We start from the raw sequence: 24,818 nt of genomic DNA on the forward strand, positions 1-24,818 counted from the left end.
TAACGGGTAATTTTTACTGCTGTAATTTTTTACGAATTTGTCATAAAATAGGGTGATTTGAATTTTTACGCGGTATTTTTTTACGAATTGGACATGTCCGTAAAAATTAAAATCATCTGTGGTAAAATGTGGAAATTTCACCGTGACTTTGTTACAGTTGACACATACATATACAAATCAGAAAATCGTTTTTCTGTTAACGATTCCTTATATTTATAGCTAGGGATGTCAAATTGGTCAATTTTTAGTACTCAGTTACTCGGACGTTTTTCCGATCGAGTACCCGGGTACTCGATAAGAGTGTAAATAAATATGAACAAGTACATTGATAACTGTAGAAACTTGTATTTGTAGAAATTCCTCCTTATGTTTAAGACAAATGTGATTTAACATGTTTGTTGTTCCCCCCGTATAGAATAAGCTAGTTTACTCACACAGCTGATATTTTACGTTTTTTGAATCTTCAGTTCTTTTAAAATATTTCCAGACCTTTGAAGTTTAGGTCTGTTCAATTTCTCTACTGTGTGCTATCTAATTTATATAATAGACTATATAAACGACGATGTTCAGTGAAAACAAATCATTAAAGTAAGCCAAAAAATAAGGGTCAAAGACATCCAAAGGTGAGAAAAGCTAGGTAACAGGTGCTTGGTCACGATAATTACTATATAAACACTGCCACAGGCGATAACGGTCATTTAGCATATTTAGAGGGGTAGGAAATCCTAATAACTATATGTACAAGTGCAATGGACGTTTTAAGTTTTAAAACCGATATTTTAATGCATTATTAAATAAACTAAGAAATATTAAAAAAACATCCGAGTACTGATTTTAGTATTCAATACTCTGACGTTCGATCGAGTACCCGGTTAACCGGGTACTCGTTGACATCCTTACTTTATACATTTACCTTTATTTCATATGTGATATACACTTTACTTATTCCTATTTATCTGGGTATCATCATTGATGTACACCATGTGCTCGTCTCAGTTCGATTTACCGAGAAAAAAAGAAAGAAACTCCATTTCAAAAATTTTTCTCTCTTTCTTCCTCTCCCAACCAAAAAAGACATCTAGCTACTAACGTAGATTTATACGTAGTTTTAAAAAATACTCAAGACTGACTGAAAGATCTGAACTGTTATCACCACCTGACCAAAAACGCCCAAATATACCTACATGTACATGTACATGTACATCCGTCAGGGACTGAGCTGAAGGTCATGAACATTACTCTTATACGTACGATGTAGAAATTTACGTGCGGTGTTTTTTTACTTCTGTGAAAATTTACGCGTATAATTTTTACGGGTTTATACATGTATAACTCGTAAAAATTAGTAAAAATTAGCAGCAAATAAAAAATACCCGTTATACGGTATTTTGAATTTGATTCAGATGTACTTTAATTGATATTGATATAAAACAACTGTAGTTTAGCAATAAGTTAATTAATTGTTACAGTGTGATAAATTGAAGCTATACCTGAAGTTCGTTCCCTTGGCGATGTCGTACAAAATGAAGTAATTGGCCAGATCTCCGTACACAAAGAAGTTGATGGGCGTGGCACATCCCGTCCCCATGGCGCACAATATCCCCACGGCCAAAATAATCTTATCAAACAGACTCCCATATCGGAACTGAAAAAGGCACAAGATTATTATTATCTTAAATTATAATGTCCATGGCTGCATTTAACAAGAGCTATGACCTGCATCAATTAACTTACAAATGCTTGACAATGGCATTTTCCATATCAAGCTACCTAAAACTTGTAAAAGTATAAATTCTGATAGAATAATTTTACGGAGTTATCTCTCTTGAATGTGCTTTAGACATTTCATTTTCTCTGAAACAATACATTAAAGAAGATAGTAGGCCATATCTATAAAATTCATGACATCAAAAAGATTTAAGGCTTATTTTGTAAAATTGATCCCTAGCTGGTCTCTTTTCTTTTATACCCCCTTAATGTACAATGTATTCTGCCCATCTGCATCAGTACTATGAAACATGGTCATAACAAAGCACATTGGACAGGAAATTTTGATTTGTTATCAACACAATTTGTTTTATCTGATAAGACCGTAATACATTTACAAGATTGAAGTTGTAAGTGTGAATTTGTTATAAGCGTGCATGTTCTTCGCTGTAACCAATTAAGTTGTTTTACTAGATTTTATGTTTAGATTTATATTCAACAGCTCTTTGAAAATTCAGGAAATTTTCTGCTTATACATAATATACATTCTACTCAGTTTTTCCAGAGTTATCTCTCTTGGATGTGCTTTGGACATTTCATTATAGATCTGTTAATCACTTATTCTACATTACAGACTGATAGTAATTTAAAACACATATGTATGAAATTTTTTGTAAATTTCATCAATTTTTTTAGATTGCTGCATTCACGTGTCTATATATACATAGGCAATAGTGCCCGATACCTAAAATTCATATGAAACTAAACTCACATGGGGAGCAACTAACTTTGAATGTATATTATACATGAGTCTTGGTGTAAAAATTTATATATAACCGTGGATATAACTATGTAATATGTACATTCAGATAGGAGTTAAAAATAACGTTAACAATGCCATATAACTGCTAGTACTTAATAAGAGTGATGCATCTAGATAATAAACTCGATAATAAATCTACTATCATAAAAGTCAAGTACTGACCAGAGTAAAGAACCCGATTTGTTGAACTTTCTCCTTCTGTTTCTCTTTATTCACCGTCCTCACTTTGACCTCCGGGTTTATCGTAACCGTGGCCTGGCCTTTCTTGGGTTCCGCAGGCACTCCGTTTTCCGAGACTCCATTTTGTTTCCCGCTTTCTCCGTTTTGGTGGACGTGCTCTCCGTTTTGAATCGGAATCTTTTCGTCCATCTGGATGTCTTTAGCTGTTAGTGTCGTATTTTGTTGCTCCATTTTTTTTTTTTTTAATATTAATTAAAAATCTCCCAGATTTGACACTTGTATATAATTATGTATATATAATTACATATAGTGTTTATGTAGAACTTGCTGTAACAATTCTAATCTAATCGTCGGAAGAGCTATAATAATGAAGATATATCTCAGTTAACACTAGCTGGCAAATTGCGCACACAAACACTAATTTCAATATTATCTTAAACTTTGCGGCTGAATTTCCACCTATTAGACTGATGATTCAGAATCACTATGTTCTAAATTCCAACTCTTCATGGTGCTTAGGAAAATTTCCCTGCAAATAAAAAAAACAACAAGAAATTACATCATCCTGATCCTTATATAGGTCTAGTGAAAAAAAAAATATAGATAAAGGAATCTATAAATATTAGCACTTGTAAAAGAAGAGGAGGAATGGCCACAACTCATGAGGCTCAAACTCAGTGACGACCGTTCAGATTGCATGAGCTTATTTAAAGGGTTAACCTACCTTAATTAAATTCCTACAAATGTTTTATGAAAAAACTAAATGTCATACAACATACCAGGGAGACTATCTTCTTACGTGTAGGTCTTTAGTATCTATAAGGTTTGATTTATGAGAAAGTATTAGGTCTCTTAAGGAATGTTAGGTCTGGCCTCTTATATATATAGACATCTCTACTCTACCCTTTTTCAGTTCTATGTAATAAATCAGTTAACATTTATCCGTTTGTTCTGTCAATATAAAAGCTTAATCCAATTTGCGGTAAATTCTCCCATTCATCCTATCTCTTTTAAATTTCTTAAATTTATATCTGATTTTACATTAAAAAAAAAAATTAAGATTCTGTGGTAATTGATTTCAATATTTGTTTTAAAAATACCAATTATTTGTGGATTTCCTTGATGAGCTGATTCACAGAATTCACTGTTCATCAAAGTGCAATTTCTATCACAACACATTAATATTTCTCCATTTAATGGTTTCATAATAGTCCACGAATTAATGTATCCTAGAAAGTGTAGGCCAAACTCTGATTTTCATTAAATGAATGACTATCGACGAAACCCCATTATATCAAAAAGCTTAATAAGAGTATTAAATAAATTGTATCATTACCATCCAGTAGTTTAATTATTCCTCATTGTTGCATATATTTTATCTATAAAATTTCACAATAATCGGTTTTCCCAGCATTTTTTCCACAAATTTATTCTTATACACACTATGTCACTAACAGTACTTAATATATACATGCATATGTACAGTATAATTCTAAACCAGCTCTTGAAAATTTACGATATTAATGTACTAAAGCATGTTTATATATGCATGATTTATGCATGAATGCACGTCAATTTTATCACGACCACCTGCCTGGGCCTTTACATGGAGAACAGAGGTGAGAAACTGGAATGGAAACAAAATGTGGCGTAATAATCTACCAAAAAAAAAAAAAAAAAAGCAAATCTATTTTGCTCACTTTTTTTTAGGGAGGGAGGAGAAATTAAAAAATTTTTAAAAAAAATACCCAAACCATGCAGTAAATGAATATTTCAGACACCCATCTAGCTCCCAAATATCAACTATTAAAATCTATTACAATCATGTCATTTACATATATTTGTAATTTCTCGAATTACGAATGTAAAATTCATTTACATAGCCACAGATAAAAAAAAATGAGAATGCCCGAAAAAGAGGATAATTATGAAATACATGAAATAGTGCATGTGTACCCATTTTAGTATACACATTCTTAGCAATCAAAGGGAAGTTTAACATATAAATTTGATGTTCATAATTATAGAAACTTAAAATTGGTTTGTCAAAATTAATTGACCCAGATAAAATTATTTCCTTTTACAAACCCTTTTCTCATTGCGAATACTATTGTGAGTCAACTTCAAAGCATGAGTGGTCTGGCACATGCAGACTCGATCAGAATCATACAAACTGAAACTTGTAGACAGCGTACCGGTACTTAGTTATTTAAGGCAGGATAATTTTACTTTGTTTCTTAGCACATACAGTGCTGTACATGAATGTATTTGTATCTCAATTTGATTTGAAAATTTTCACATCAGAGCTATATGTATACAAATTGTTTTTTTTTACTGACATGTTATAGAAAAAAAATATATTGAAAAATAATTTGATCATCAAGCTAAATGCATGGTTTTTTTCTTTGATATTAATAAAGACACAGAATCTTTCCATCTCTCCATCTCTCACCCTAGGAGAATAAAATTTAGCTACACTCACTAATTGTAGCTTGCTCAAGATTTCATTTAATATATATATGAATAAGGCCAAAATAAAATTATTGTTGGTCTGGAATTGCCTCCCGCCTCATTGAAATACCCCCCACCCCGATAACATTTTATAAGCAAAAAATTAAGAATATTTGATTTTTTTTGCTTTTTTTCATTGTACAATGTTTACATATAAAGTTAGAAGTTCACTCAGATTTTTATTTCTTACCAATTTTTAATCAGCTGAACTTCCAGTTTGAAAAATTAAAAAAATTCTCTACCTCCCTTCTGGGTTTAGAAACCCCCTGGCGGCAATTGCAAAAAAGATTTTTTTAAGGATGCATGGCCTTTTAATTGCGTAACAGTCTCAGATAAGCGTAACTTGTTTTATCTCTCTGACATAAGATTTGTTAGTTCTATTGATTTATAATAAGTCAAAATAAAAAAAAATTTTTCACTGTTTGTATAAACCTTTTCAGTTGGACTTTGTACTTAGCTTAAATATATAGATTTACATACATATACTAGCTGGTATCGCATTTTATACCTTTTTTGATGCCTTTTTTTCCACATTTTTTTTGTACAGTAAATATGTACCGTTAAACTAAATTGAACACCAGTGATCATACCTGGTTTATCTATAAAGAGTTAATTCATTGAAGGGTACTCAGTATAAAAAATAAAATAATGAAGCAAGAATAGCTGGGGTTTTTCTTTATTTTGACACAATTAAAGCCTCACGTCAGCGAGGTGAGAAAGTAGAATGAATGCAATGTGCCAACCCACATTCACACAGCTGACGCAAGGCGATTTACGAATTAAATAACTACACGGTGTCAAAATATAGAACGCCTGACCCCAATAAGACGCAAAAAAGAACATTAACACTGCATGGTTGTAAAATACACTGTATATCAAGACACAGTCCTAAGCTATAAGAAATCCGCTGTTAACATAAATAACTTACCGTATTCATGTCCTAACACAGAGTCAAAATATAGAACTTTATTATAATAGCTGAATTAGACACACAAGCACAGAGTGGCTATATTATTTTTTTAAGATCTGCATGGATAATTTATGAAAAGGACTTTGTTAAAACATTAATAAATCTGATCGACTATAGCATATGGGCTGTTAGTTCAGAATTTAAATGAAGGAGGTTTCTTAATGCAAGAAACATTTATTATTTTTTTTTCAGGTCAGCAAAAGAAATTCCTGAAGATTTCCTGTGACCCTATTGTAATGTCTCAAGTGAATTTCCTGTGTTTTCAGGTCTTTATATGTACAAATATTATCATAATTGATACCACTGAAAGTGATCCATAAATACCATTTTAACAAGACCTTGGACTTTCAGTAGGGCTTAGCTATCTATTTCTTGCATCAAAACAAATTAAAATAATGCGGTTTCAAGCGAAATATGCACTGGTTGCGTAGTCTTAGCTCAAAAACTTGACAAATCTTGTTGATTTCAAAGAACCATGGCTGAGTGGCCAGCAATGAAATAGACAGGCCTACGTCACATTGCTGTTTGAGACAACTACCCAAAGTCCAAGCTCTTGTTAAAATGGTTCTAAATCACTTGAATTCCACTTTCTATTCTACATGTAATTTTAGAATAAACATCATTATTACTATTAATAGTTTTAATAAAATACCACACCCAATACACACATCTATTTTCTAGATTTTGAATCAGGTGCAAACAAGAGGAGGTGGTGGTTTGGAAAAATAAAAAAGAATTGATTCAGAAGGGGTCTTAATCAAATAATAGCAGTCATACTGTTACCACTAACCAGCACGACATATTTCAAAATCATTTCAAACTCAAGACTTTAATTTTGCTGGAATATTTTCTTACAACACATGTCCCCTTGACTTAATAAAGAAATTACAAAAGTGTTTTATATGCTCGCTCTCTCTCTCTCTCTCTCTCTCTCTCTCTCTCTCTCTCTCTCTCTCTCTCTCTCTCTCTCTCTCTCTCTCAAGCTTTCTCTCCCTCTTGTTCTTTCATTATTTGTAACATAGAATGCTAAAATTCGAAAAATATATGGTTAAGGCTACATATATCAAAAGTGAAATGGACATCATTAACGATAAGTTGAACAATACTTGAATTCATTGATATTTATTGGTGGTATGACCCTCAGCCCCTTGAAAGCCACTGTTTAAAAATACATCAGTCTTGCATATCATTGTACCTTTATCACGGTTGCTTATAAATCTCATACAGTGGCAGGTATTAGATTTCACCCAACCACTGAGTTTTACAATAGGTCAACTTTTCAACTTCTAGAAATAAATTTAAAATAGGGTCAAAGCTAAGCTTTGATTGATTGAGCCATTTTTAAAAAATAATTGAAAAGAAAATTGGTTAGCAATTGTAGAATTACGAGAAAATGCTACGTTTTTCAGTAAGTTGGGAGACAATATTATACAAATTTTTGAAAAATATTTTAATACATGCATGTACACACATGTATGTTAAATTGCAACATGAATGTAAACGACGTATATACAGGCAAAACACGCTTAATATACTTAACGAATTGCCAGGGACGGCCGATTTTGTTTCGTTAAAAGCATAATTCATTATACCGGTAACCCGTCAAAATTTACAACATGTAATTAAAGACACAGGGAATGAAAAGCACACTTTGCTGTAAGCATTAATTCATTGAAAGCGTGTTTGCTATAACAGTGTTTTACAGTAATGTGTAGTGAGTCGGGACACTAATATACACTAACACTGACAGACTAGTCATGTCCTGTTTTACCTCTATTTATAACTACCATAATTATGATAGTACATAATCATAAATAAAGAAGCATGTTACACTAATTTAGAGGCTTGTTTACTCCCATTTGGAGCAACAAATACTTTTGAATACTAGTTTGAAATACTAATTATAACCATAAAAGGCCTAGGGCTATTCAGTTCTTTACAAAAATTGTGCTAATTAACCCGAGATGGTCTTCAAATTTCCATTAAAAGATCACTTCAGATAACTTGATCGAATCAAAAGTTGTTCACATATTTTGTTTACCGTACATTTAAAAAATTGTTTGTTACAACCAACAGTTAAACTGATTTAGAAACTGACAAATAAATACTTTGTGTGTAGCCATTGCTGTCACTTACCTCAGACATGATAATTACAGCATCCCATTCTTAATTATTTGGGTTAATTATATATCGTCAATTGATCTTCAGAGTGATCCAATATCCTCTCATTTAATACGTCAATTTCCTGGAAAGTTAACACAACATAAACAAATGTATCAGTAATTAAATATATTGCTACATTTATATATAGACATACATTCGAGAGACGTTCATACAAATATTAGAACCATTTTATAAACAAGACCTTGGACTTTCAGCAGGATGTTACTATCGTTTTCTTGAGTCAAAACAAGTTAAAAATGACACTAGCTCAAAAGCCAGACAAATCTCATTGATTTTAAAGAGCCAAAGCTTGGTGGCCAGCACTGAAATAGACATGCCACATTACTGTTTGACACAACTACCCAAAGTCTAAGCTCCTGTTAAAATGATTCTATTATTTCCAATTTACAATTGGGTTAACACCAAGTGTTACATTATATTCATAAATATACACATTTTTATTAATCAGAGCCCACTTGTAAAGACACATGATTTTTTTTTGAGACTTATATATGATAAATTATAAAAACCTCAGTGATCTTTAAAAATTATTAGAAATCTTGCAAATCATATGATGCATGCATGCGAGTAAATGCTCCAAAACCCCCGAGTGATGAATAAACTTCAGTTTCATAACTTTAACCCGTACAGGTCTTTAAAAAGAAAGCGACCGGCATTTGATCAAACAATATACAGACGACCTAGTTATATGTCCTTAATGGCCATACACAGGTAAAAAAAAATAAATGTTACGATTCAAAATTACCTATTGACAGTATAGAAACTCACCACATATAAGTAAAGAAACACACTGTTGTCAGAGTAAAAGCGGAGTCGTAGTAAATGCTGAACGAGTTACACATCCGTCAGTCACACGCTTTCCTTGTTTACATCAAGAATATATATACTAGCTATGTATGTACTTAGTCTCTTTAAGTAACAGGCTGGAAGAGCAAAAGTTCATTCGTCCATGGGTGACCACAATGGAGGTCTTAATCTAGGTCAATACCTGCATGGCATGAACCAGGCCAGAACAAACCATGCATGACTTTTTTCAATTTTCTTTTTATAATTAAATTCTTTTTTATAAATTTAGCTTCAGTAGTGTCGCATGTAAAACAACGTGTACCTGCTAAGTTTAAAAAGGTCAGGAAATGGAACACATGTCAGGAATTAGTTTAATCCTGACGGTCTGTAAAAATATTCATTGGTGAAATATGAATATATACAGAGAAAGAAAAGAGAGAAAGAGAGAGAGAGAAAGAAAGAGAAGAGAGAGAGAGAAAGAGAGAGAGAAAGAGAATTTTTCCTTTATCGCTTTAATTGGGGTCAAGATTTAATTTACCAGTACAGTAAGACTTTGATTCAATATTTTAACTTGGGATTTTCTTCCCAGTCCCTTTTAAAAAAGGACATATTAAGGTGTATATAAATATATGTGTATACTTTTAATTAAATTGTACGTTTCAAGCTAAACCATGAGTTAAGGAGCGTTATTTCTACAAACTATCTCATTTTCCTTTTTTTTCTTTTCAATATACTTTTTTAAGCTTAATGTAGCTATTAAGTAAAGTTCTAAAAAACATAACTTTTCTGCTTCATCAATCAAATTCAAATTGAAATTCTGTTGAATAAATGTCACTTTGTCATATAGTCATGGAAGAACGCAGTTATATCGTTTAAAAGTCTTACTTTACTCCCTATGGAAGAATGCAATTATATCGTATCGTTTAAAAGTCCTACTTTACTCCCCGTTACGTCATGTGCCACGTAGTTTTAAATTCCCCTGGTGCCAATAAGGGCATACAATTTTGTATGCAAACTTGTCATTTGATTTCTTTTGTTGAAAAAAATTTGAGGAATTTGAATTCAAAATATAAACCTAGCTATCTAAAAATATTTTATAAGAAAAACTTAAATCTTGTTCCATCGAGACTTCTTTTTTTTGTAGATTGAAGTCATATAAAACAAACTGACAATGCTATCAAAGTTTCTTAATTTAACTCTTGCTGGAAATATCCATTGCAGCTGCTTAAATTGATTTTTCCATATAATAATATTCTATATAATCACATATATTGAGCATGTTGAGATAAAATAGCTTTTCTATAAATACAATTATACTTGTACCCATCCCAATCAATTTTTTTATTATGACCAATGTCTCAATGATTTTCCAAAATTCAAAACCCATATGCTCAACTTTTATTTTTAACTGATTTTGCAACATATGTTACATATCTATTACCACTAGGCCTCAATGCTTTGTATTCAAGGGTGTTCTCACTTCAAAACATAGGTATTATACAGGCTGGGACCATTTCGCCAAATGGGATATAATAACCCGTTTAGGATATAATAGCCCAAATGGGATATAAATTTTAAGCGCCAAAAATTAAAATTTTTGATTTTGAAATTTTTGATATAAATCCGCATTAGAATAGGTGTAATGCAACAACTTTTGGTTAACAACTTTTTCTGGAACCGTACTGTTACGGAGATTGATCCCTCAGTATATCCAAAACTTCTTGGGGATCAATCTTACAAACTATTTTTTTATACATGTAGACATATAGAAAAACTTCTTAACCAAAAGTTGTTGCATAAAAATAACATTTTATACTGAGCATGCTGAGTGGGCTTGCGGTGGAAAAACACACCTAGAAAATGTAACTCATACAACATTAAATCATTTGATTATGAAAGATATAATGATAAATAAACTGTACATATGTCAAATAAGCGAAAATATTAGCAGGGACGGGCTTTAGTCAGACTGGTGCTCAACAATAATTTGAATAAATCGCTATGCGTTTGAATGTATTTTTCATTTGTGTGTTTGTCGGGGGTGGGGATATGGGGGGGGGGGGGGGTGAGAGGACGAATAATTCATTAGTGAATTGATTAATGTTACTTAATCATGTTGCAATGTTTCATGCAAATAAAACATATTTACCTTTCTTACCATAATAAAAGTTGATGAAGGAAAGAGCCATCACTGCGTCGCTTCGGCTGCAAAAGATCTTACTAATTGGAGAATTTTTTTTCCCTTTTTTTAAAAACAACTGAAATATACTTATGAAAATTTAATTCATGAAAATCTATAACATTTCACGTCAATTACATTTAATGTCATTAAAGGTTGTCATATATTAGATATATATGATAAATAATATCAAAACAATAAGGGATCAACAAAACCATATTTTGGTTCATTTAGGGTCTTTAGTCGTTCCATTATCGCGGCGTAGGTAAAATTAGTAAGCAAAAGATAGCCGGGTTTTATCCCAGTTGAGCTTTCTAATCAAAATTGCATTTTCCCGTTCTTTAAAACTTTGAAGCCATGCACGCGATTAAAAAAACATGGGTTATTTTGTAATAAGATTGCGTGGACAGAGAAAAAAATGTTGAGTCGTATGAAATATTGATGAGCACTATCCACAAGGTATTTTACGAAATAAATCAATGTAATAACACAAAAATACATGTATAGCATCCTCGCCAGCCAAGCGTTTTTGGTCCAGACCAAAAACTTTTAATTTGGGGAGGTAAAAAAAAAAAATAGTGTTTTTTTTCTCTTTGTTTGTTTGGGTTTTTTTTCTTTTGTTTTTTTTTTTTTCTTTGTTTGTTTGTTTTTTATATTTTACAATAAGAAATTTGACGCCTTTCAATTACGTATATCTGTCTTAATGACAGTTGCTGGTTTGAAATGTATAATCATACATTGTAAATGTAACGGTTTGTCATTCATATTAAATGCCATGTCTAGTATATAGTACTCCTGGATTGGCTGTTCGTTCGCCCTAAAACGCGCTCGCCCTTGACGCCGTTCGCTCCAGTTTCCGTTCGCCCTAGGTCCGTTCGCTCTTGACGCCGTTCGCACTGCGTCCGTTCGCCTTATTTTTATATAGGATTAATTTATATATTTGTTGTGTATTCTGATCAATTTAAACATTATGAAGATATATATAAATTAATGAAAATAATACCACTTCTATAAATAATGACCATTTGACTTACGGTGGCATTATTATATCGTTACGAAAACTTGTGAATTGATTTATTTTATTTTTTTAATGTTACTAAATCTAATTTTCTTATGTATTTATTTTGCGTTACGTAAATAGTAGAATAGGTGATAATCATCTGCTAAGCTTCTCAATGAGCCAAGCAAGGTCTCAATTTCTTTAATTGATTAAAAAAAACACCAAGCGGATCATTATAAAAACAAGACGGTTATCGACAATTTACGGCAATAAAATCTTACAATTATACCAGGTACGTCTTTTTTGATGAAGGAAAAACATAGAATATACGAATAATTGATAAAAGTTTTCAGTTATTAAGGTAAATGAAATAACTTATGATGTGGTTTATTAATAAAAATAAAGGGGCGAACGAGGTTTAGGGCGAACGATAATTTGGGCGAACGATAATTAGAGCGAACGGACTAAGGCGAACAGGTGGATAGGGCGAACGAACCCGATACCGTACTCCTGCCGCATGAATATCCTCCTGCATGAACTAAGAATGGTCCAGCCATTATACCTGGGAAATATGATTCACGATGGCTCACCAACTTCGTTTATGATTTTTTTTGTATACTTGTATAAATAATGATTAAATTATTCTTTTGGAATAAACTATACATTTCAGTCACTCCAAGAAAGAAATAATGAGAATGTTAAATTTTATGTTGAAGCAATGATGATCGAGGTGTAGACCATCCACTCAGCCGTCAATGTCTATGCCACGCAGCAATGTCTGAAAAGCTAGGTGTCCCAAAGCTTATAAGAAACATGGTTGGGAAACGGTATATAATTGTTTGAATCAACGAAAAATACTTTTATCGCAGAGGGTATTTTTTCAAGTCATTGCAAATGAGCTATTCAAATCGCATCGGCACGGCTAGGTGAGAATCGACAGTAAATTTAATTGGAAATATTTTATTGAAAAATCCTTTAAAATGTCATATTCTTTTCAATTCTTGCTTGGGTTTCAAATATGTAGATATTTCGTGTATTTAAGACATTGTTAAAACATTTTTCCCCACCCTCAAAATAAGGCACATTTTTTTCTATTTACTTTTTATAAATTTGCAATGGGATAAATCCTTAGGTTTCCAAATAAGGATTCACTAACATACATTTATTTTCTTAACTAATTTTAAAGAGTTAGCGGATTATGTAAAAAAAAAAAAAAATCTGCGATGCTAGCTTTATTCATAGTCCGAATGAATGGAAGCACCCACGAATGCATTTTATTGTATATATTTACTTTTACATCTTCTTTTGAACCATTTAATCAATTACCAGTATCCATAAATGTTAACAAAAGTATGTAAATTGTTCTTTTCCAAATATGTAAAGGTTGCCTTGGTAACTGTAGTCTACGTGGAAGTCTGAGGTCATTGAGTGCAAGTGCGCACGATGTAGCCTTAGTTACGTTCGATTAATTAACTTGATTAAAGAGATCTAATCCGCACGAATTACGCAGCAATAGCATAAAGAAGACGTCAAATAACAATGTAAAATTAAATCATTATTGCTACTTGAATTAAAGTTGACATTTAAAAAGCCAAACATTCAATTTTGTTTTCATGAATCACTGGACATATTCATAATTTTGAATTTGAAACAAAGAAAATTTTTTTTAAAAGTTTTGGTCGAAACTTTCGAGTATTTATACAAATGAAAAGCCATGCCCTCCTCAAATGATATATCCAGACAATTTGTGTTTTAATAATTTAAGAGAGAAAATAGTTTAAGGATGTGTGCCATAAAAATCTCTTTTAAAAGAACCACTGAACCAGAAAAGCCAAAAGTTTCAAAAAAGCTTCTTGATATATACCAGAATAATTGTAGTTTTAAGTGTGTTCATGCTGTCATCCCGTTAGGGGTTTCAATCCCATGCATGCATATAACTCTAAAATATATAAAACTTAAAGGGCAACCATGAATTATAATATTTTTTTAATTTTAAAACCCGTAGCAACGTTATTTTATACATTTAATTAACAGGTGAAGGCAATATTAGGAGCCCTCTTTAAATAAAAAACAAAAAAACGCATGACATATATATAAGAAAGCTAACGATGCGTATGATGTCAGCACGCTATACCTAAAAATCACGAATTGAGTTGAAGTAATTTAATATTTGTATTATAAAAATAATGAATTGGTTCTATTCAATTACCATTGTCATCCAGTTTTTTTCCTTTCAATTTATTATTATAGCATGCATTGAATCATGATTTTTTTTTAAGTATACACTCTCATAACTGCAGCGGTGTGTGCATACAAATTTTCATAACGCGCCTTAGTTAACTTCTTGCCTTGTCTGCAAATGTGATTCATACCTTTAAATTCCTTTCTTATCCTAAGGGTAAGTTAATATTAATGGAAGAGCCACAGTAACAGTATTACGGGGCGCTCTCTCCCGTACAGGACTAACACTGGGCCAACCGTGAGCTTATTCTCTTGTTGTTGGACCCAGCCTCATCAAACCCCCAACAAGCCAACACGCGTTTTAGTTTTCAGACTTTTATATAGACTTGACACGAAATATACTTTTACATGAGTTTGGTATGCATCAGAACCGAAGGTCTGATTCCAACTGACTATAATTTACAATTCAAAATAATTTATTATGAACAATGGAACAACACAATGAAGGATTAACATACTGAAGAGGTACAGATGTAAGTAAATCAATTATCAAACAGCTATTGAGTAACTCGGGACATTTTAGCTACATGTACATAAAAGGATTACTAAGATGAAAGAAGCTTAAGTGTCAATAAAAATTAAAAGATTAGCTGTCCATCACTGATTGTGCCTCAGGTGGGATTAATGCTGCGCGAAATTTATAACGTTTATAAAACAGTTGTCGAAATAGATGAAAAGTTTTTGTAACAATTAACACAAAGTCCGAAAAACATAATTTACACAATAATTAAAAAATAGTCCGAAAGATTGAATTTCACACCGTGACAACAGCAACAAGCGTGAACTTTGATTTTTGCTTGTGACGTTGCAGTTTACAGCGTTCAACGTTTGTGACGTCATAATAAAACTCGTCAATTTGACCTTTGACAGTTCGAAATTACACCAGATGGTGGTCTGAACTATACAGGAAGAAGAAGAAGAAGACTACTTGTTGCATTTAGAGGCATTTGAAGATCACAGAATTTAATGGAAAAACACTGTAGAATGTAAATAAAATCTGTTAAATGCTACAATTAAATTCTACATGTATGTTTCAGGTAATATAAATTGCTTTGAATTTGATAATGCCGTTGAGGATAAAACGTTTGCGAAACATTCGATCCATTTGTATAGAAGAGCTGACCGAGGGTACATTGTAAATCTTAGGAATATATGCATGTATATATACTTTTATGTGTTTTTCATTCCGGCACATGCACATCTTTTATCCCCCCCCCCCCCCACCACCACAAACCACTAGACTTATACAGAGCACCGTTTCCTTGCAGCGTGCGGCCTGTGCGCTACAAATTAAAATATATGCTTTCAATGTATTCAATGGGACTGCGATAAAATAAAAATTAAAAGTGGTATACTAGTAATTGTTTACAACATTCATTATATCATAACCAAAAAAAATTAATGAAAATAAAAGAATGGCAAAATGGGGCGACGTGTCTATTTCTATGGTGCATTCTTTGTAAATTTGATTTCATTTTCTCATTTTTAAGGGGAGACGGCCTGTGCAAATTCTGAAAAAAAAACTTTCCGGGGGGGGGGGGGGGGGTCCGAGAGGTGATATTTTATTTTCGGGGTGGAGCTAGTGGTGGTGATAGGACACCTGTCTTAATAGAAGTTTACAATGTTAAATTAATGAATTAGATTTAGATTTTTCCAAAGGGTTTGACCCCCACTAGATCCACGCACAGGGTATTAGTCCCAAATATCTGACGTTTTCCTAGCTTTTAAGCAATTTATCATGGTATTTATTTGCCTGGAAAATATCAGTTGTTAAAAAGGCCAGAAAAAAAGGTCAGATATTTCGGACTAGGGGTATCTATCATATCGTAGAACATGTGTCTATAATAGGCTTGCATCATACCGTTAACACATTCCGTTTATTTAATTACAGTGCCGTTTTTCCATGCAGCATTGCAGTTTTGTGTTTTCAGATAGCAATTTATCTGAAGAAGTAATTTTCGAAATGGTGTTTGGTTCCTTGTTTACCCAGTGTTCATCCAGTGGTCACGTGACTTCCAATCACCATGACGTCACAATTCTCTGTGATATATTGATTGTGACGTCACAACAAATCAGACCGCAAATTCCCCGCCATAGTGGAAGCCGTCACTGTTTTCTTCGTTCATTTCAGAAGAAATTTTCGCATAGAACTGTGTAAAGTTTTGTGATTTCTGTAGATCAATTCCTCAATTTTTATTGAGGGATTCGCATTTTTTAGTTCTTGTATACCTGAACTAAATTATCTGGTTTTATTGTTCAATAATAATATTCGTATAGTAATAGTTGACTGTAAATGTAAGTATATGGCCATGTCATCGGAGGAAGATATACCCACGCTTTATGCTGGGGATTTAGCTCCTCCGATGGAAGATGTAAAAAATTCCTGCCTCATAGCAGACGAGCATCGTAGGCTCCTGGAAGAAAATAACAGACTCGCTGAAGAGAAACGAGCCCTGATGAATTCATTGATCCTGATGAATCAAAAAATGGAAAAAATGCAGACCCACTTTTCCTCCATATCATTAAAACAACAGATCGAAAAAAGGGAGGAAGATATACGAGATTTGCGCAAAATTCTCATGGAAGTCGTGGAACAGAATAAGAAGCTAAAAGACGCCGTGCACGTCTCGGAACATGCTCGGCAGGATATAAAAACAGAGTTTGAAATTCTGCGAAAATTGCTGAGTCCGATAAAGCCCCGCGCTCAGACTCATACTCATACTCAGACTGAACTGATTTCTGAATCAGGTAAGTCAATTATTAATTTAGGTAAATATTTACAATTCATTGAGGTAGAAAATTATTAACACACTTCCATCTTATAACCAACCCAGTCACGTGTGCGGATCAAGAAAGGGGTCCGGGGGGGGGGGGGGGGGGAGGCTTTCCTTTCCTTCTGAAAATTTAAACTTATTAAATTTACATTGTATAATTACCGAAAATTGCTTCGAACCCCTCTCTCCTCCAGAGCAAACACAATATAATAATGCACTTTGACACCCCCCACCCCACCCGCTGAAAATTTTCTGTACCCGCGCATACAGCAAGACTTTGTACTCTGCCTTTGTACTGTCTGTCAAAGACTTTTATATATATAGATGGTCCACTTGTAAGTTGTCATGTAACTTTTTTTAGTATTTACACCCTCTCAGTAAATTCAAAATGTACACCACAACACACACAAACAAATTACTACGTTTTAAATATATAAAATATCTTGACGGTGTACGAGTCCAGATACAAGATTTTTACTAGACGATGTTATAAGACAGTATAATACTTGCACCAAGTGTTTGCGCCTAAAAATAACACTGCCTTGTAAATGTTTTGATCAAAGACAGGGCCACATGCATTTACGTTGCTATTTAAAAAATGAGATCCCTTAATACACATATGAGCGGCCAGTTATGTCAATTTGGGGTTGAACTGTTAAACTGTTTGCATATCAATAAATTTAGATCTATCAATAATCTTATCATTTCAAGGTCAAGAAGATAGAAAGAATGGCCCTGATAATTATTAAACAAATTTATATTAAATTATGCCCCCGATCGCGACAGTCGCAGGTGCGTTCATTTTGACTATTTTGTTTTGAATCAACATCATGTCAACATAATCGTGTGCACAGATTTAGAGAGGGGGTGGGGATCTGGACCCCTCCCATTTCTTCATGGAAAATTGACCCCTTGATACAAACCACGTCTTTTGCGCCCCCATCAAAATAATACCATGTCATTTTCCGTATCTATTTAATGATGGAAATTAAATTTTTGAAACGACAAGACATGCACCCCAATCATATTCCAATTTGGATTTGGATGCGACGTAAATGGTACTAGAGGTTCTTAGGAGAATGGTTTTTGTTATAACCCCCCCCCCCCCCCCCCCAAAAAAAAAAACAAACAAAAAAACCAAAAAAAGAAGAAAAAAGCAAAAACAAAAAACAACAACAAAACCCCACAAAACCCGTCATTTTTTAACTACTAATTGGCCTCCATAATTTAAATAAAAGAAGAATAAGGCGAAGGCGTGTAAAATGCCCTTATGAGGAATGATTACTGCAAAATTAAAATATCATTAAATCTGATACTTTAAAAAAAAGAAAATAATTAAAAACAATGTATATTTAAAGTAACATCGGTTTGGAACCATTAAATATTTTGAATACTTGCAGTAAAGGTTGATTTAAACTTGCGTTGCGTGTCAAAACCTCCAAATAGTGTCATTTGTATAACTTCGATGCCTTTTCTTTTATATAGTGGGTCTGAGCTCCATATTTTTGTCATAGTCTGAATGCGGTTTAATGGAATTGAAACCGAATTTAATCAACAAAAATGTGGAAAGATGACCCACTATACTTTAAAAATTTCATTTTGTAGCCCAAGAATTGAACATAAAAGAAAAATCATAACAACGCATTTTGTTGTGAATGAAATGGCTCAGTGGTTAGAGCACCAGACATTAGGTAACTGTATAGAACTTGGGTTTTTATGTTGTGGGTTCGATATAACCAAAACTAATTGAAAAAACTATTTGAAATTGTATTTTACGACTTAACCAAATGGGCAGTTGCGCCATCTTATTTCCCCATCTTCTTCTAAAGCCTAATTACGAAATTAATTTAACACCCCCAAATTATATTCTAATTCGTAAAATGTAAGAACAGTAAAACTAAGAGAACGTGCAGATGGATGGACAGACGGACGGACGGACGGACGGACGACGGACGGACGGACGAACATAACATGATATTAATAACAACAAATACGATACATGATAGTGATAAGATAGTCAAAAATACAACATACACAAGACATTCGCGTTGGCCATACTTCTTGTTGAAGGACAGATCTACCTTAATCTATTTTTAGATATGATTTGTTTAGCTATAAACTATCATTCAGTATATAAGGGAAAAAAAATCATACCTGTTAGCTTTGTAATATGAACATTTTTCAAGATCACACAGAACAAGAGATAAATACAGTCTTAAAACAGCCACGACCACCAAGCCATCTTGCTTGAATTAAAAATATTTTGTGTAAAAAATTCTTTAACATTATTTTTCCGCCTAGAGTGAACCTTTTTATTTATATACTAGTATATGATAAAGAGTGTGTGTTGATTGATCTAATAATGTAATAAATATATTAATTATTGTATGTAGAAATCCACCACGATTATCCAGAAATCGCCCCCAAAGATCAGCAAATTGGAGACGATTTTAAAGAAACCGAGCAAAATTCATCCATGCTTATTCAAAGAAATCTGTCACCGTCGACAGAGGTAAGAATGGATATTACCGTAAAAAGCGTACAAGGAAATCTGTCCCCCACAACTCAAAACGATTACGGACAAACGGCTGGTCAAAAATCACTAATGGAAGGCAAGACCAAGGAGTTTCGCTCCAAGATACCTCTGTATCAAAAAAGACGTGCTCAACATGATGCCATGAAAGACAAACCAACAGATGAGCGATCGAATGCGAATGCTGAAGAAATAAACAAATACAGTCCGAAACCTGCCCAAAACCCCATTCGTGCCCGTAATCAAGACGTCCCTAGTCCATCAGTTTCCATGCCTTCGTCCAAAACTGTTGTAAACAAGGAAAGAGTCAGGGGCGAGCAAGAGACCATTGAAGAGATTGTAAATACCAAGTTTGCCAAGATGCCTCGGAAAATTGCACGTTATAAGCCACCTGAAACAAAACAAATCATGGAAGATTCCACCCATAGGGGGATTAAGGATACGTCAGGTCAAGAAATACCCCCAAACAGAACCAATGATGTTTGTCCTGATGCTTCCAGCGCTGAAAATCTTGTACAAAGGGATCTTAACCAAGAACTTCTTTTTGACAGAGAAAGGAGTCTTTCATGCAACATGGAAGGATCCTATAAGCATGAAGGACAATTCAACTCAGGCAAACCTGGTTCTCCAAAAGGTACAAACCAGGACAGTGAACCAGTTTTCTATTCCCTTCCGATGACTTTTCGCAATAACCTCCTTCAAAGGGAGAGATATTACTCGGATAAAGAAGTTAACTATATATTTGAGAAACTTCTAAAAGAGGAAAAAGCTGGTTATCAACGTGGCGCAAAAATCGATCCAACTACCGGTAAAATGCAGAAACCAGAGAACAGTTTCAAAGGTGAAGATAATTCAAGCATCACTGAACCGAACTGCAATGGGGAACAAAGAAGATGCGCACAAATTCAACAATTAAAACAAGAAAACGTGGAAAATTTAGGAGTCAGTCAACAGCGTCCAAAATTTGCATCTTCTCTTGAGTTGCACTCTCAAAATGTTAATGAAGCCTCATTGCACGCACAGGAGCCTACCAATTATAACGTCCCAGACGAACATGAAGTAGTGTTCCAAAACAATCAACTCGAGAACGACGACGTACCACCACAGAACTCATCTCCCACGAACCAAGAAAATGCGTCGCCATCAGTTGAAACCAGGAAGATTGGAATTGATACTGGCAGAGAGGGTACCCAACTGTCACTGAGTGTAGGCAAGTCTGAAGATGTTTCTTCAAGTTTACCAAAGTTTCAGGGGAAAACTTCCACAACAAGTAGCTCAGATGGGCCGGGACGCACCGACAGAGACACCAGTCATGCTGATCCAAGCGGTTTCGTGTACCTAAGATCAACTAAAAATGGTCCCCAAGATGTGGTAGACAGTCATGGTGTGCATGGCCAGTTTCCTGATGAACGTAACGCACAGCCTGAACCAGCTAGGATGGACCAATCCGATCAAGTCCTTCCCGAACAAATTCGAAATGAGCTGGTATCCGAAGAACAACCGCTCAATGAGGATACGTTCCACCAGGTGCCCTACAAAAATCCAGAATTTTCGAAAAGGATCAACGACACCGATCGGCACATAGGTCAATCGAGTATTTGGATTGCAAAAGAAGAGAGTGTCCATGCTCAAGAATTGCATTCTCCTAAAATGGAAATGGAATCCGAAAGCCTAGATGCTGGATTGAAGAATGATGGAGATGGAAAATATCTAGTACGGGTGGACGAGGCTGATATTTATCAGGGATCAGATTCTTCCAGTTTAGGGCGAGGAGTAATTGGAGACCCGGTTGCGACTTCCACTCCTAGGAACAGGAGGTTTATGATGGAGCCTATTGCTACGTCAACACCTAAAGCTTTCGAAGAGCATGCCCTTAATCAAGGTAAGACTGAATTTGTATTAGAATAATCATCAATTCATATACCGAGGAAATTATATGATCTTGAAAAAAAAATTGAATCAAACAGTGTCTTGTTTTATATAATATACTGCTGGTTTTAACTTTGATCTAAAGAGGTTTAGAATTTTTATGTTCAGATTGGGTTTGATTAAATATTAACATTGTGTTATTAATTTCAAAATGTTGAATGTGTTTTAAGTCTTTACAATAGCTTATACAGAGGTGAGAGGTAAGCTTTATAACATTTTCTGCAATGCTTTATATTTTTTACACACAACTCAAATCATAAAACGATGATTGATGCAAAAAGGCAAAAGTTATGTGTCAAAATATTGTTCTTTTATAGAAAAAAATTATATTGAATAATATCTGAATTCTCAAATTTAAATACCAATGAATGTTGAAATTATTATTATATATATACATGTACATGTATATATATTGACAGTTGTTCCGAACCGAAGCCAGTCGAGCAGTGACGCTATGGACAGCGATTCTGGGATCGCATTTGATCAAAAGTTGTCGGCAGCTCTGAAGATTTTGGGCACAAGGGTAATTGGAGAAATCGCATTCCAGCTGGACAGAAGAATCTTGGAAACAGTGTTTCGACGACGCGCGTCGGCTTCAAATGATGAATTGATCAAAAATCGAGTCTATGGTTACACCTCCCAGAACATCGGCGCTCTGATAACAAAGGAAACCTTGCGAGGCGATGGAACAAGAAATTTGCAAAAAGAATCTTTTTATCGCAAGCGCCATGAGAAGTTGCTCTATATCCTAAAAGATCATGGATATAACACAATGGTGCATGAAGAGTTTGTAAAGAAAATGGTTGAGAAGTATGGCACATTAAACGCCACTCCGTCCAAAAAAGTTATTCAAATGTACGGACTAGAGGAACCGAAACTTTTAGAAGCACTGCTCGGGGAAGTCACCGCTGATAAGGCAGAATTTGTACACTCTCTCGTGCTACTGAATTGTCTCCGTGCAATGTCTAGTTGGGATGGTGCAGATGGTGGCGGTAGCCTGTTTAAATGGTAACCTGAAAACAAAGTTGCGAAACATTTTACGTCTTCTTCATTTTGGTTGTCATGTGATGGAATATGACAACAATAAGTCTATTTTAAATATTTGTATCAGAAATGCTAATTTGTTTGTATTGATATTGAATCTATTAATTTTATGTACATGTACATTTAGATGTCTATTTTTGTGATAACAGTGATTGATCGATCAATTGAAAAAGCAATGGCATAAAATTTTACACATTCTTAACATGTGTAATTTTAGGCACCTCTTCATTTAGATGTCTTTTTTGTGATAACATTGATCGATCGATTGAAGAAGCAATGACATCATTTTACACATTATTAACATGTGCATAGAAGTATTTATTTAATGTTATATAGAAACTGAATAAAATTTTTGTTATGCAATTTTATTCATCGTTATTTTATCCTTAAAGCCTGTAAAAAAAAACCCAAATAATTCGCAAAATAAGTGCCAGGGACGCACGATTTTGCTTTGGTAAAAACGTAATGCGTTATATCCACCATGTTCACAATATGTTTAAGGTGTCACCTACACCTTATAAAAAGTTTCTGTAATCCGCAGAAATTACTAAATAATGATAGAGAGCATGGTTGGAAAGATAAGTATAAGTCAAATAGGTGAAAAAAAGGTGAAAATTTAAATAAAAAAATTATCTTTTCAAAAATTAGTCAATTTGAACTAAAGTCCCAAGCGTATTCGAACTCATGATCTACGGTTCACAATGATCTATCATTAGAATTTTTTTTCATACAAGGACGATAAGTTTTCTAATCAGTTCGTCACCATCGCAAAGAGTATTAAAACGCCCCTCATAGTAACGGACGTTTTATCATCTCCCATCACACTGCTCTTCCAAACGCTGGAGACACTGCAGATCGCGGAGAAGTGTTTAGTTGACACGGAAAAGCCAAGGTCTTTAATTTTTCTTCAAATTCGCTCATAAAAATGTTTAATTTAGTTTAGGATTTTATACCATTTTAAAGCTTAATTATCCGTTTATGATTATAAGACCTAAAAAGTAATTGGAATAAAACATTTTATGAGCGAATTAGAAAGAATATCAAAGACCTCAGCTTTTCCGTGTGAATTTATCACTTCTTTAACACTTACGGTTGACAGAGTCCTCAACGTTCGAAGGGCCTCATAATGGGGGTGATCATGTCTTAATGCGTTTTTTTTATACAATTTTTTACATTACAAAGTGTACTTATTGGATATAAACCACTGCTGTTTTACTTATTAATCTGTCAATCGATATATCAACTCCTGAAATTCCAATGAATTCAACACGTATTTCTAAACGGAAGTGTCATACACACCGGAAATTAATTTGTTTTAACGAGGTTTCATTGTCCCATAAGGAAAATTAATTTGACGGCAGCTTTCTGCTGACGCGGGATATTTTGATCTATTCCCGGTAGTGTCTTCATACCCCCATGAACTACCAATAAATACTTTTATGTATACGGTGGCTCTCAACGCAACAGTTCTGTGATTTCATCAGTGTTTGCTGAATATCAATTTCTGGGGGATTTCGTTGTTCAAATGAACAAGCCTTACGATTAACAAATGTTCATCGAAATGGAATGTTAGTTGTTAATATCATTGTACATTTTAATACATATCCTTGAAAGCGTTATTTTAATTGTTTATTGTTCTGTCTGAAGATTTTCCCGTTTTCCCCGATTAATACAACAAAGAGCACACGGCGGGTGTGACCGGTGTTATAGAGTGCTTTTTTCCCCCAGCTACCTTTCTCCACGGGAAAATGGCTATACAGCAGTAATGGCTATAAAGCAGTTTTCTCCCACGGAAAGCTGACTATATAATGTGGGATTCCCCCTATTTTATAGCAAGATTACCCCCACGGAAAAAAACCTGCTGTATAGTAGATTTCCCCCCTTTTCTTAAGTTCCGGTCATGTTTATGGCGGACCATTCGTGGCAATAATTTGCAATATCTGAGATGATAATGATT

At 33.8% G+C, this 24,818-nt stretch overlaps 2 protein-coding genes across 3 annotated transcripts in view; one reads left to right on the top strand and one right to left on the bottom strand.

The window, feature by feature from the left end:
• Window positions 1-11,353, bottom strand: part of LOC128163826 (phosphatidylcholine translocator ABCB4-like) — a 38,399-nt gene extending 27,046 nt beyond the window's left edge. The window contains exons 1-4 of one of the 2 annotated variants that reach the window (XM_052827495.1): window positions 11,320-11,353; window positions 8,328-8,436; window positions 2,693-3,239; window positions 1,491-1,645 (exon numbers count right to left, since the gene is read on the bottom strand). In XM_052827495.1, the coding sequence (XP_052683455.1) occupies window positions 1,491-1,645; window positions 2,693-2,941 (404 nt within the window). In that variant the 5' untranslated portion in view covers window positions 2,942-3,239; window positions 8,328-8,436; window positions 11,320-11,353. Of the gene's footprint in view, window positions 1-1,490; window positions 1,646-2,692; window positions 3,240-8,327; window positions 8,437-9,143; window positions 9,363-11,319 lie in introns of those variants that run through there. The other variant, XM_052827496.1, reaches the window with a different exon arrangement.
• A 5,322-nt stretch (window positions 11,354-16,675) lies between these two features.
• LOC128163833 (uncharacterized) lies at window positions 16,676-23,063 on the top strand. Its single transcript, XM_052827502.1, has 3 exons — window positions 16,676-17,329; window positions 19,749-21,770; window positions 22,237-23,063. Exons 1-3 carry the CDS (start codon window positions 16,885-16,887, stop codon window positions 22,827-22,829), a joined length of 3,060 nt encoding a protein of 1,019 aa, XP_052683462.1. The 5' UTR covers window positions 16,676-16,884; the 3' UTR covers window positions 22,830-23,063.
• Window positions 23,064-24,818: the final 1,755 nt, after the last annotated feature.

This window comes from Crassostrea angulata, chromosome 9 (assembly GCF_025612915.1).
Source record: "Crassostrea angulata isolate pt1a10 chromosome 9, ASM2561291v2, whole genome shotgun sequence".
Lineage (NCBI taxonomy): Eukaryota > Metazoa > Mollusca > Bivalvia > Ostreida > Ostreidae > Magallana > Magallana angulata.